The sequence below is a fragment of the Cervus canadensis genome, chromosome 1 (genome assembly GCF_019320065.1).
Source record: "Cervus canadensis isolate Bull #8, Minnesota chromosome 1, ASM1932006v1, whole genome shotgun sequence".
Classification (NCBI taxonomy): Eukaryota; Metazoa; Chordata; class Mammalia; order Artiodactyla; family Cervidae; genus Cervus; species Cervus canadensis.
Window position 1 is genome coordinate 76,691,953 of NC_057386.1, and position 13,335 is coordinate 76,705,287.

At 48.4% G+C, this 13,335-nt stretch overlaps 1 protein-coding gene across 3 annotated transcripts in view; it reads left to right on the forward strand.

Annotated features, from left to right (window-relative positions):
* Nucleotides 1-4,680: 4,680 nt before the first annotated feature.
* The window catches only part of SETD7 (SET domain containing 7, histone lysine methyltransferase), a 52,421-nt gene continuing 43,766 nt past the window's right edge, over nucleotides 4,681-13,335 (forward strand). Inside the window, exons 1-2 of one of the 3 annotated variants that reach the window (XM_043486031.1) lie at nucleotides 4,681-4,947; nucleotides 5,771-5,903. In XM_043486031.1, the coding sequence (XP_043341966.1) occupies nucleotides 4,933-4,947; nucleotides 5,771-5,903 (148 nt within the window). In that variant the 5' untranslated portion in view covers nucleotides 4,681-4,932. Of the gene's footprint in view, nucleotides 4,969-5,027; nucleotides 5,073-5,770; nucleotides 5,904-13,335 lie in introns of those variants that run through there. The other 2 variants (XM_043486017.1, XM_043486023.1) reach the window with 2 other exon arrangements.

Here is a 13,335-nt window from a genome sequence, read left to right on the forward strand (position 1 = left end):
GTCAGCACCCCATGAAGCAAAAATGAGCTGCTTTTCCAAGAACTTGTAAACCAGGTCACCCTCAGAAAGTCAGACTAGCAAAATCTGCATATATGGTGGATTTGTCTAGAGTTCAGCCAGAGTAAACCAAGACACTGACTGAATTTGTGACTTAAGAATTTGTGACCCAAATTCCCATCGAAGTGACTTGACATTAATATCAGGAAGGTAGACACAGAATGTGATTATGGCTTTAAAAGTGTAACTCTGCCTATTGGCCGTAAAAGATGTTGTGTGGGAGAAACTGATTTGAAGAGACTCGTGCATATGGAAAGGAAGGCCAAACTCTCAGAAGCTGGCAGGCCCGTCTAACAAAGTATGGGTGGGGCGGGTGGGCTGCCTCATTCTTTCAGGGAGTTATGTCAGGGGTATTTCTCTGTGGACCACACAACTAATTTCATTTATTCTAAATCCAGTTTAAGCAAACCTCTGGATAGAATTTGTCTTCTCAAATACCTTTATTTATAGAGACTGTGCTTGCCATGGCAGCCTGAGTATTATGGTCTGTTGGTCATAATTCAGGTATGTACATCAGTCTCTGGGGTCTGTTTAACGTGAGCTTATTTGAGGAATTTCAGAATCTGGGCCTTGATGAATGTTGTGACATTTGTGGTAAATAAGACAACTGGAAATGCCCTTCTATTCACTCTGTGGACAGTAATGTCAAAAGACACACAAGGTACCCACCCCCTGCAACGTTAGCATTTGCACATGACTGATTACAGGACCCAATAACCTTAACTGCAGCCCACTAAAATATTTTTTAAAAAGCAACACAATAACATGATACTTAAGAAAACACATTTGGTTTTGATGGTCGTTATTTTTCAAATTCCTGCACCTTATTGATTTTTCTAAAGTATTTTCTAAAGCAGTCACCTCTTTGAAATTGTTTCCATTTTTTTTTTTTTTAATTATGTCATTCAGCAGCTTCACAGAACCCGAGACTGACAAGGGTTTTCATAACCCATAATGCAAAGACCAAAAGAACCAGGCACACGGCAGAGGAAGAACATGTGCCCAGAGTGGACCCAGACAGGGAGACCTGGGCTTCATCTTCCCTTCCTCCATGCTCCAAAAGGTCTAAATTTAGTTTACCGTATATACTGCAATGACATTAACATGTTGCAAGAACAAGAATCAAGCCAAAGAGAAAAAAAGAAGCTTAATGTGGTGAGAGATATTTAAATGCCATGGCAACACTGATGTCTTCTCCATTATTTAATTCACTTCCTCAGGTCAGGTTATCCTGCCCTCTCTCTCCTGCACTTCCTGTTGCAGTGATCAAATCAGGTCACCCTGAATCCGTGAGTCCTCCTCACGACTGCAGTCACGTCTATTTCCAGCAGAATGAATTTTCTCCATCTCGTCCTTTGCTCCCGGACCTTTATTTTGCTGCCCTTGATGTTCCCAGTTGCTCCTCGCTGAGCCCCACACGCTGTAAATGCTTCCCTTTCATCCACATCTCCTCCCCCACACCCTCCCCAGCGCTGCTCTCTGCCCTCCCTCCAGCTTCTGCAGTTGTCACTAGCACAGTTAGCCACTTAATTAGCAACTCAGTGATTCAGAAGCCAAGAACCTCAGCTCTCGGCAAAGGCCCCCGCTTCTCTTTTCAGAGTCAGATCAAGTCCATCACCCCCAGATCTCTGTACCATTCAGAACAGATGACCGGGGGCCTTGAATATTCCATTTGCCAAGTTTACCCCCAGCTTCTTCCCTTTTCTTTTCCTGTGTGTGTCCCTGGAGCTCTTCATGCTCTGCTTAACTTTTCCCCAGGAAAGGTGGACAGAGAAGGTTTGAGGTTAGTATTTGGGTGGACAACCAACCTCCTCGTTTACAGATGGGAAAACCAAGGTCCAGAGAGTTTAACTAAGCAGCTGCATGGCTAGTCCTTGGAGGAACCAAAACAAGTGGGATGAAAACTCAAGTACAGTGGCAGATTTGGTGGGAAAAAAAATATCTTATTAAGGGGTGAGCAGTGCCAAGACAAGACTTGGTGATTTTTATCTAAGAGTTCCTTCACTCATTCCGCTCTTGTCTCCCTGCCAGCAGAGCAAGCAAAAGATCAAAGCAGAGCATGCATACCAGTCATAGATCCACCAGGACACCTGGGGAGGCTCCGCCTCCTAGGAGCATGGAGACCCTGAAGACCGCCTGAGCCCCTCCAGCCCGGATCAGCGGGACAAGACGAGGGCTCAGAGACAGCCAGGCTAATGAACTCCACTCGAGTCCCACATCCACTAGGCTTTTCACTATTAGCCAGCACGCACTGTGGTAAATTGACAGAAAATTTCCCCCTCAGTGTAGGAAGATGCATAAAATACACGATCCCTGTGAAAAGATATTTATTGCAAAAGTTATATCAGTCTTGTAAGAAAGCATCAGCCTTCTCTGGGGAAAGGCATGGGTGGGAAAATGAATAAAATAACTCAGTATTTTGACTGTTTGCTGCAGTGGAAGAGGGACTTCTGTTTCTCAAGCTGAGTGGGAAGAGAGGGATTTATCCTTGGATGCCTAGGAACAAGGCAGAGTAGCGTAGAAAAGTCACTCCTTGGTGTGAGCCTAGAAGCAAGTCCCCATCCCTACCCCCAGGCCGGGTCGATGGTTGTTCCGAGCCCCCTCACTGCTCCCTGGTCAGGCCTGTTCCGGAGCACCGGGATCTGCTGAGTTAGGCACCGAGCCTGGCTGCTGCCGCCGCCGCCCGACACTGTGATTAAGAGCTCAGTGATTGATTTTCTAGCCCATGACCACATTGGTGGGGACAGCGTATGGCAGAGGAGGCTGGCGGGAAGCCAAGTGGAAAGAGGGTTTATGAAATGAGCTCTCAATGAAGAAAACTGTGGGAAAGAATGCGATGGAAGCAGATCTGGGGCCAGTAGATGTGGGAAAGTAGAACAACCCAAACATGCTCTTCAAACTCGAACTAACAACACAGCATTTTGCCAAACACAGGAAGGGGATCTGGTGTGTGAGAAAGGCTCAGCACTGTTTATATAAAACAGACTATTCCTCTCTGCACAACCATCACGGACAAGGCTTAACCTTCCTTCTGTACTGGGCACTCTGCTGGGTAGAGTGAAGAAAGTAGGGTAGGCTAGAAAGCCTAGCTGGGTAGGCTAGAAAGAAGAATCAGTCAGTCTAGAGAAGGGGATTGAAAACACACAGAATGATGTGTTAAAAATGCAAATGGCTCTTAAGGGAGTCATCAAAACATTTTGCCTAAACTTTGGGCCCAGAGCCAGCAGGCAGGAGTGGGGCAGGGAGGGCCTGGGACTGTGCCCTGGTGCTGCCTGCCTCCTGTGCAAACCTAAGGAAGGTTCTAGGAGGAAGACCCTGGTTGCTTCCCCCCCCCACCCCACCCCCTTTACATCCAGAGGAAGTCTGCTGAAGTGATGGGGGCTGGGAAAACCTCCCAGAACCAAGAGGCAGTTAGACATCCATCCTCCTTATAAGCCTAAAGTTGTGGACACTTGTGACATGATTCCTTTCCCTCCCCCCACCCACCTCGAACTTGGGTCTTGGTTTACTCCACGTGTGTGTTTTGAGGGAAGATTTCTTTTAACCTACTGTGCCCCTGTTTCAACCGGCTTTGAGTAAAGAAATAAATTATTTGTGTTTCCTTTAGCTTTCAGCATCTTTTTTTTTTTTTTTTTGCCCTGGAAAATAAACTGAAAACTGAAGAAGATGAGTATCTGTGTGTTTCTGTGCATCAGTGTAATATGTAAGAGAGGAGATGATATGTTTTAAAAGGGGAAACTAGTGCTTGACCAAGCTCAGTACCTGATGGTGTTTTTTTTTAATATCAGAAATAAAATCCTATTTCTGCAGTTCATGTCTGAAAATGGTGTAATCCAAAGCGGCTCTTTCATCTTCCACTGCAGGAACCCGATCGTTTTGCAGCTTTGGAGCCCAGGTGTCTGCCCTGGAGGACTTTAAGGAGGTTATATTTAAGCCAGAAGACTTTAGAAAAGTATAGACTAAGCTGGAGGACCTCTGAGCAGTCTAGCCTGAGTTGGCAGGCCTGATACCTGTGTAGCCTAAGCCTCTTATCTCCTAGGGGAGGAATTCAAGCTGTGAAAAGGTGGCCTGCCCAGGCCCTTCTGCAGGTGAGCATCACCAGGACACAACCTTCTTAACACCTGGTTCAGGGGCCTTCCCTCTCTCTCTCAGTCAAAACGGACTGAAGCTTCTGGCAGCGCTGAGACAAATTCCCTAACACTGTGCTCTTATTCACAGAATAAAAACTGAATTTAAGAAGAAACTCAGTACTCGATTGAAAAAAAAAAAAAAATCTGGCATTTAAGCACAAAGCCCCAAAGCAAGGCGTGGTCTCCCGGGTACTGGAAGTACTCGGAAACCCGCAAAGTCTCATTCGTGGTTCAGAAAACAAAACAGAACAACTTTCTCTGCTCCCTCCTCTCCACTCCGCACCCTCACCCGCTCCGTGCAGTAGCTGTTCTTGGCAGATGCCCAAAGCGGCACCCGGTAATTCCACGGTACATTGTGTACATTTGCATCCATTTAACCAGCTATTTACAGCCGCCCTTCACCGCCACCTGTAAGAGGCGACGCCGTGATGACAAAGTGGCGGGGCCGGGAAGCGGGGGCCCGTGATGTTCCACACTTCCACAGCAGGAATCCGTGAAGGGCTGGCACTTGGAGAAACCAGGGGACGGCTGGGGACATCACACGCACTGGGCGGGAGGCGCGAGGAGGAGGCGCGCCAGACGGAGGGTCCTTCCTCCGGAGCTCCACCCGGTGGCTCCTTTTCCGTTACCACCACCGCGAGGAGGGACCTGCCGGGCCTTCCGCGCGGCTTATTTCCTGCCTGATAACGAGCCCGCTGCCATTTGGATCTGCTGAAGCTCTGAATCACTCGAGACGAGACGCCTGATGGTCCCGAGGAGGGTGGGGACGCAGCGCGCTAGGGTGGGAGCCGCAGTCCGGCGGCATCCGGGCGGGATGTCACCCCCGGGCGCCTGGGAAACCTGCTCGCGGATGTGATGCGGCGGCGCGGGGACACCTGCGCTCCCGTGCGTGCCGCACCCGTGCAGCTCCGGGTGGCAAACGGGATGAGTGGGGGCGAGGCCGAGAGGAAGTTGAGGCGCTGGAGTCTCAGGAACGCTGCCTTAGCTTGCCCGGCTCTTTGGAGGCCGTCCCGAGGAGCCGGGGCGGGGAGGGGAGGGGTGCTGCGGCTGGCCGGCACTGAACGCGGACTTCCAAGTGGTCCCTGGCATAGTTGGAGGTCGAGCGTTCTGAGCCCTCCCCACCCCCAAGGGTGGCTACCCAGAGGTCCCAAGTGCCGCGAGGAGCGCGCTCGGAGCGCACCCAGCCTCGCAGAAGCAAAAGCTGAACCCGTGCTGGGCTGGGGGACTGGCGGGGTGGGGCGCCGAGCCAGCGCGGACCGGGAGCGCCTTTCGTTTTAAGGAGCCTTACTTCTGGGAAGGGACAGGGAACTGTCAATCAGCGAGGGAGGGAGCGCACCGGCGCTGGGTGATGTCAGCGGATCAGCTGCTCGATAACAAAGAGGGGGTATTACAGGAGAAAGTTGCAGCGGCCGCGGCCACGGCGGCACCCCGGAGCCTGGGAGGCAAGCGGGCAAGTGGGCGAAGGGAGGAGGCACGGCTGCTGCCGGAGCAGCTTAAGGCCAAGGAATTGAAAGGGCTGTAGGGGGAGGCAGTGCGAGCCAGCCCCGACTGCTCCTCCTCTTCCTCCTCCTCCAAACTCGCAGGGTTCAGCCCCAGCGCTCGCTCAGCCGCCGGGAGCACCCGGAGGGACGCGAGGCAGCCGCGCGGCCCCGAGCTGGGCAGGGTCCCCAGCCGCCATGGATAGCGACGATGAGATGGTGGAGGAGGCGGTGGAAGGTACAAGCATCTCTGTGGGGTCCCGGGAGGAGGCGCCGGAGGGGGCACGGGACGCGGAAGGAGTGGCGGGCTGCGACCGGCGCGGCTCCGGGCCCCCAGCGGCCGCCACTGTCCCCTACGCGGGTGGCCGGGTTCGCGCAGGGGCCGGACGGCCACGGCCACGCCGCCGGGAGCGCGCGCTGAGCGGCGGGGCGCAGGCCGGGAAAGGGGCTCAGCTGGGCCGGGGTCCCCGGGGGGGTCAGGAGAGGGTTACGGCTGCTCCATCCTGCCCGGCCACCGCCTGCATCCGCCCTCGGAGTTGCAAAACCTGCCCCGCACTCCGGCCTTCCCCCTTTCGGGGATGGGAGATGGAGGTGCGCAGGAGGTCAGCGCCCCCCAACCCCCACCCCAGCCGCCGCTGGCGATCTCGATGGAGCAATCCCGAGCACCTCTCCCGGCTCCAGCCCTTTCGTTCGGCTTGCAGCTGCGACCCGCGGTGACCGCGGCCGCGGCCGGATCAGTCCCCCGGCGCAGCGCACGGGGCTGGACCAGGCACGTGGCAGCCGCGGCTCGGGCGGTCGCTCCTCCAAAAAGATGAAATCATTGCAGGGCCGGGGACTAGGCTCCCGAGCCGGGACTTGAACGCTCGCCGACCTGGCCTCCGCTGCCCCGGAGCGCACTCGGCCAAGCCGCCCCTCCCCCTTCCTGCTTTCCCGGCGGGTGCCGCTGCCGCCACGCTGTGCTGGCGCGCCGCAAGCCCGGACCCAAATTGCTGGGTGACACTTAACTTTCTGAATTCCATGCAGTTGGCTGTGGGTGATATCACCGCCTCTGTCGTGTTTCTCCGCCCCTTCGCTTCCAGCGCCCCTCCCCCGACTTTTCTCGCCACTTTGTTTTGCTGAGTTTCTCCACCTCTTTTTTTTTTTTTGGCTAGTTCTAAAAAAACGAGGTGGGGACGTTATACAATCTAGTTGTTTGTATCATGAGACGTTATGATTTTGTAACAGTGAATACTGGAAAATACACTTTAGCGTTATTTATTTGATTCTACCCTAGACGGTACGTCGTGATGTTTTGCAGTGTTGCGTGGTATTATTCCAGAATATTTTAACCAAACAGCTAAGTAAACATTTTTTAGCTTTTGGTTGAATCTGCTTCCTATCTAATTTGTATAAACAAGTTCTTAGAAATGGTAAAGAAAGACAAAGTGACAAGGCTTACAGATGCATGAGAATGCAGTTACTGCTACTTTGGGAGGAAAAAAAATTAATTTTTATATCAACGTAATTGACTCCATTTGCAGTGCTCCCAAGGTCTTAGGGAGAGATTAAGTTGAATAATATTTTTAAATTCTCTAAAAGCCGTCTTCATGTAACTGTTGAAACTTCTTATTTCTCTATGGAGCTTCAAGGAATGTTGGTTTTGCTTTAAATTCACAATGCCCTGAACTATTTCTCTCTAATTAATAAAGCCAATGCTGGGACTTCCTGGGGCCCAAAGACATTGATTGGTAGTCTTACTTAAATTTTAATTATTGACTAGGTGTGCCTTCATGTTATGAAAGATAATTGAAAAAGGCTACTGTCAAATTGTTAGGACTTGGTCTCGTTCTTCAAAGTTTACTTTGACTGGTAAACATAATGCAAACCCTTGATCACAGGCAGCGCTCCCAAGGTTAGACCACCTTACCCTTTGAAGCTGTTTGGAAACCTAAGGCCCAGTTGTCCACAGTCCCAGGCTACTTGCAGAATGTGAACAAGCAGCTTTAGAAATACATCGATGCTTTTGAGATTGCTCAATGGGTGGAAGCAGAGAAACTTCTTTATATAAGCAAGGAAGTTTCTGTGATATAGAGTGTGAGGGTGTGTTTATATACATTATTGTCCAAAGTCAGAATATACTTGAGAAGGGTCACTATTTAATACTTATGCTGGCACAACTGGCTTAAACCTTGAATGTCTGGAGCAATCCAGGACACATGGTTACCAGTCATACCAACAGTAAACAAAGTAACAGAGAGTCTTTAAGTCCTTAGAGGCACACACGGCTCAGACTCACACAGTGTCTAGAGCATGCATGTGTAAATGCAGGCTTTTTTTCCAGCCATTCTTGGCCTTTTAAAGTGCTGTCTGTAATAGTGTCAACATCTAACACATGCATGGGGGACTGGTAAAAGGCTAGTCTGAGTATCTTGCTGTTGAAGTACCAGCTAACCTACCTCTGTCCCTATGCAGAGCCTGTGTTCTCTGTAGTTTCATTGTCTTAGCTATCATTATTGCTGTAATTATTTAGTTCTTACTGTGTGCAGGCTCTGTGCTAAGTGTTTCACACACACATTATCCATTCAATCTCATGACGTCGATACTCATATTATCCTAATTTTCCAAAGGAGGAAACCGAGCCTTAGAGAAGTTAAGAACTGATCCAAGGACCCTCAGCGATGCAGGGGACAGGCTTGGACCCCAGAACCCTGCTCCACCATACTACATTGTCTCCCTGTGTGTGTGTGTGTGTGTTTGTGTGTGTGTGTGTGTGTGTGTTAATTGCTCAGTCATGTCTGACTCTTGGCAACCCCACGGACTGTAGCCCGCCAGGCTCCTCTGTCCATGGAATTCTCCAGGCAAGAATACTGGAGTGGGTTGCCATTCGCTTCTCCAGATAGTCTCCCTACACCCTTATTTTTTATTTCTTAATAAGCCAGTCACATGTAGGAAACAGTTGGTAGCTGAGTTTGAAAGCAACAGTTATCGGTGTCATTCTTTATCAATGTCACTCTTTAGAGGCTGGTTCTGAAAAAGTTCAGTGACTTTCAGAAAAAAATATATTTGAGGAAAGAGAATTTAACTGATAGCCTCTGCTACAGACATCGTTTTTCTTCCTCCATAGAAATTTACTCTGGGGAAGAAACTGGTCTCTTCAGGACTTAAGTTGAGTGTTGATTGTCACATCATGTATCTTTTGGTTACCTCTCTGTTAGGGTGGAACTGTAGCTTGATTGGAGTTCTAAGCCCTGGCAGAGGAATCCCTGAGGGCAGGTGGGTGGAGGAGAGGGAGTTTCTGTTTATGATGTTAGCTGTGCTTCCTTGGGAAGGCAGCCCTGGGCCTCAGCGGGCCTGCAAACATCGCCTGAGCTCCCACTGTGGTTTTTATTCTTTTATATTATTATTATTTTAAAGGTTTTCTTGGCTGCACTGCACAGCATGCGGGATCTTAGTTCCTACAAGGGATCAAACCCATGCCCTTGGCATTGGAAGCACAGAGTCTCAACCACTGGACATCTAAGGAAGTCCCCTCGCTGTGGCTTTTTTTTCTTTGAGGCTCATTGGTGCAGCAAAGGGTGATGTTTAGCTTTGGGAATAGAATTTTTTATTACATCTATTTCTTTGCCTACCAGTAGACACAAAGATGAATACAAGGTGGTCCCTAATATAATTTGAAATAAATATATCATATCTAATCAGATGAGTGATGGTGGTTGAGAGGAAATGAAAATTGCATACAGCTTGTGGAAGTAGTTGGGGAAGGAATTCCCCAAAGAGTTGGCATGAAATTGAGTCCAGTTGAGAGAGGCACTTTGCAAGTAAAGAGAGGTGTGGAATGAAACAACAATTCACAGGAAAAAAAGAAAACAAATGGCCAACAAGCATTCAAAAAGAAACAACTTCACTAAATAAATACAAATGCAAATGCTGAGATAAAGGTTTTCTCTAATTAGGTTGGCAAAATTCAATAAGACTACTATCATCCTGCAAAGAAGGGGACACTCTTATGTATGATTCACTAGCATCATCAAGAAATTTCAGCTAATCAAATATTAACCCAGGTGCACCAAAACATAAAAAAAAGAAAGAAAAAGGAGAGGTTGAGAGTGGAATTATTTCAGGCACATTCAGAGACGAACCGCTGGCTTTTACTATAACAGAGGGTCGAGGAGGAGAAAAGTAGAGGGTGATACAGGGAAGGGAGTCTTGTCCCAGGCCCAGACCGTGAACCATGTCCTAGAGGCTCTGTAGAGCTCAGAATGGAAGGTTGGGGGCTCTGCTCTGGGAGGATGAGCAGGCAGTGGGGAGCAGGGGAAGCGATCATGTAGAAGGCTCTTTGAAGTAGCAGTTATGAGGGCAGGAAAAATCCCACAGGCCTGGATACATAAAGGCGACACGGAGGAAGAAGAAAAGGGGAAAGAGCAGCATCGCTAGAATGAAGAAGCCAGAATGAAAACAAGAATCTCCGTGTTTCACTGCCCCAGTCCCCTCAGATTGTAAGAGGATTTTTTTCCCCTTAAGATATTTATTTTTAATTGATTGATGATTGCCTTACAATATTGGTTTGATTTCTGCCGTACATCAAAATGAATTAGCCACAGGTGTGCATATATCACCTCCCTCTTAAAACCCCCTCCCACCTCCCACCCTTTCGCACCACTGTAGGTCATGACAGAGCCCAGGTTTGAGTTCCCTGAGTCACAGAGCGAATTTCCGTTTGCTCTCTATCTTACATATGTTAATGTACATGCCTCCACGCTGTGTGTGTGCGCTTAGTCACTCAGTCGTGTCTGATCGATTTTGACCTCATGGACTTGTAGCCCGCCAGGCTCCTCTGTCCATGGAATTCTCCAGAAAGAATATTGCAGTGGGTTGCCATGCCCTCTCTCAGGGGATCTTCCCGATCCAGGGATTGAACCCAAGTCTTCCACATTGCTGGTGGATTCTTTACCGTCTGAGCCACCATGGGAAGCCCCATGCCTCCATGCCACTCTCTCTCAAATATTAAGAGTATTTTTAACTGTCCTCCTAATCACTTATCCTACCTGTCTCTAATAAGACTACTGATGCTCTGGACTTAGGAAAAATACAGGCGAGGTGTTCCGGAAACACCCTTTGTATGTGGGCTTCACATTAAAACTATGACCCTCACAACTAATAACTGAGCTCTTGCAAAGGATGACTTTCAAAAATCAAATTGTGTTTTTAACCACAAGCATAAGTGCTTCATCATGAAGGCACATTCTTGCACTAAACAGAGTAAGTTTGCCTTTTTTATTATTATTACCTTTTTAAAAATAATTCTTTTTTTTTTGGTTCTCTTTTGGTTCTACAAAACCAACAATGCATGTAAGGGTCTCTGGTTCTGAGAGGAACACACACACACACACACACACACACACACACACTTACTCAGATCTCCTGTGAGTAAGCCTGAGGCTGTAAGCAGCAGAGTGTCTGATCCAGAGGGAATTTCCTCTGCTGAGAGGAACCATCACTGCACAGAATACAGCCCTGCTCTCATCAGATTCAGGAAAAAAAACTGAGGGAATCCGAGGGGAAAAAAATTGAACTTTCTGTCTGTTCAGTAGATAATGATCTTGAGAACAAAGGGGAAAAGTAGATTTGTGAGACGGTTCCTTTTTTTCCCCTTTCTCTAACTTCTGTCAATATTTGAAAACCGTGCTGCAAACAGGTATACACACAAGGGCTGGGGCAGCTCTCCCAACACACGACCGTCATTTGAGCAGCTTTTCCTTGTTTGGGTCTGGCACTCAGCCCCTGCTGAGTGGGAACTGGCCTGGAAGGCTGTTGGCTGACTTGGCACATTGCACAGACTGACCTCGATCCGAGCAGGCAGGACTAGTGTTGCTCTTTGCGTTGGGTAACACGTGGAGGAGACAGGCATTTGCCGTCAGCATATGCTGGTGCTGTGAGAGCTATCTTAACTATGAAGGCCCCTTCCATTTCTCTGCCTGGGACCTGAGATCCCCTCTCTTTAGAGGTCGCTTCTGCCATTGGCAGGAGAGAAAGGATACCCTGCCAGTTTGCTCTTATCCCAGGACTGAAAGAGTGGGGAAAGGGGTTCTTCGCATCCATTAGCTCATTCAGTTCAGTTCAATTCAGCCGCTCAGTCGTGTCTAACTCTTTGCGACCCCATGAACCACAGCACCCCAGCCCTCCCTGTCCATCACCAACTCTCGGAGTCCATCCAAACCCATTTCGATTGAGTCAGTGATGCCATCCAACCATCTCTTCCTCTGTCATCCCCTTCTCCTCCTGCTCTCAATCTTTCCCAGTATCAGGGTCCTTTCAAATGAGTCAGCTCTTCACATCAGGTGGCCAAAGTACTGGAGTTTCAGCTTCAACATCAGTCCTTCCAATGAACACCCAGGACCAATCTCCCCTAGGATGGACTGGTTGGATCTCCTTGCAGTCCAAGGGACTCTCAAGAGTCTTCTCCAACACCACAGTTCAAAAGCATCAATTCTTCGGTGCTCAGCTTTCTTTATAGTCCAACTCTCACATCCATACATGACCACTGGAAAAGCCATAGCCTTGACTAGATGGACCTTTGTTGACCAAGTAATGTCTCTGCTTTTCAATGTGCTGTCTAGGTTGGTCATAACTTTTCTTTCAAGGAGTAAGCGTCTTTTAATTTCATGGCTGCAATCACCATCTGCAGTGATTTTGAAGCCCAGAAAAATAAAGTCAGCCACTGTTTCCACTGTTTCCCCATCTATTTGCCATGAAGTGATGGGACCAGATGCCATGATCTTAGTTTTCTGAATGTTGGGCTTTAAACCAACTTTTTCACTGTCCTCTCACTTTTATCAAGAGGTTCTTTAGTTCTTCACTTTCTGCTATAAGGGTGGTGTCATCTGCATATCTGAGGTTATTGATATTTCTCCCAGCAACCTTGATTACAGCTTGTGCTTCATCCAGCCCAACGTTTCTCATGATGTACTCTGCGTACAAGTTGAATAAGCAGGGTGACAATATACATCCTTGACATACTCCTTTTCCTATTTGGAACCAGTCTGTTGTTCCATGTCCAGTTCTAACTGTTGCTTCCTGACCTGCATACGTAGCTCATTCAGGGTAGCTGTTAATGTGCTTCTTGGGCAATAGGGATGACTTTCTCATCTGTAAGACTGGAATTTGAGGGATGACTGTGAGGTTTCATTTAGATAATAGGAAATTGCATAACTCAGTGCCTGATGCCTGATGCAAAACATATACAGATGCTTTTTTCTTCTCTGTGTTTCAGTCTCCCTCTCCATTAAACTGACTTACTGGCAAGATAAATATTACATGATCTTATTGTCCAAATGGCTTTGGAACAAGAGTTGTACCAGAAGCTCCTGTACCACTAGTTGGTAGGAGATGTGAGGTCATAGCAACCCAGTCTCTTCTCTTCCTGACATTTCTTTTCTTGGAAAGTCTCTCAGTTGTTATTGTTTTGGTTGTGGGTGTTGTTTTAAACATAAACTTCTGCTACCAGAAACACCACCCCAGGCTATTAAATATTCAGGATGGGAGTCTTGAGTGATCATAAGCCTTAGTAACTTTTAGCTCCTTTTCATTGATCCTGGTCATTGATCACATCCTGGTCATTGATCACATCGTCCTGCTTTTGGAAGGATGAGAAGAGAACAGACAAGCCAACCAGAGGACCCTGCTGTGATCTG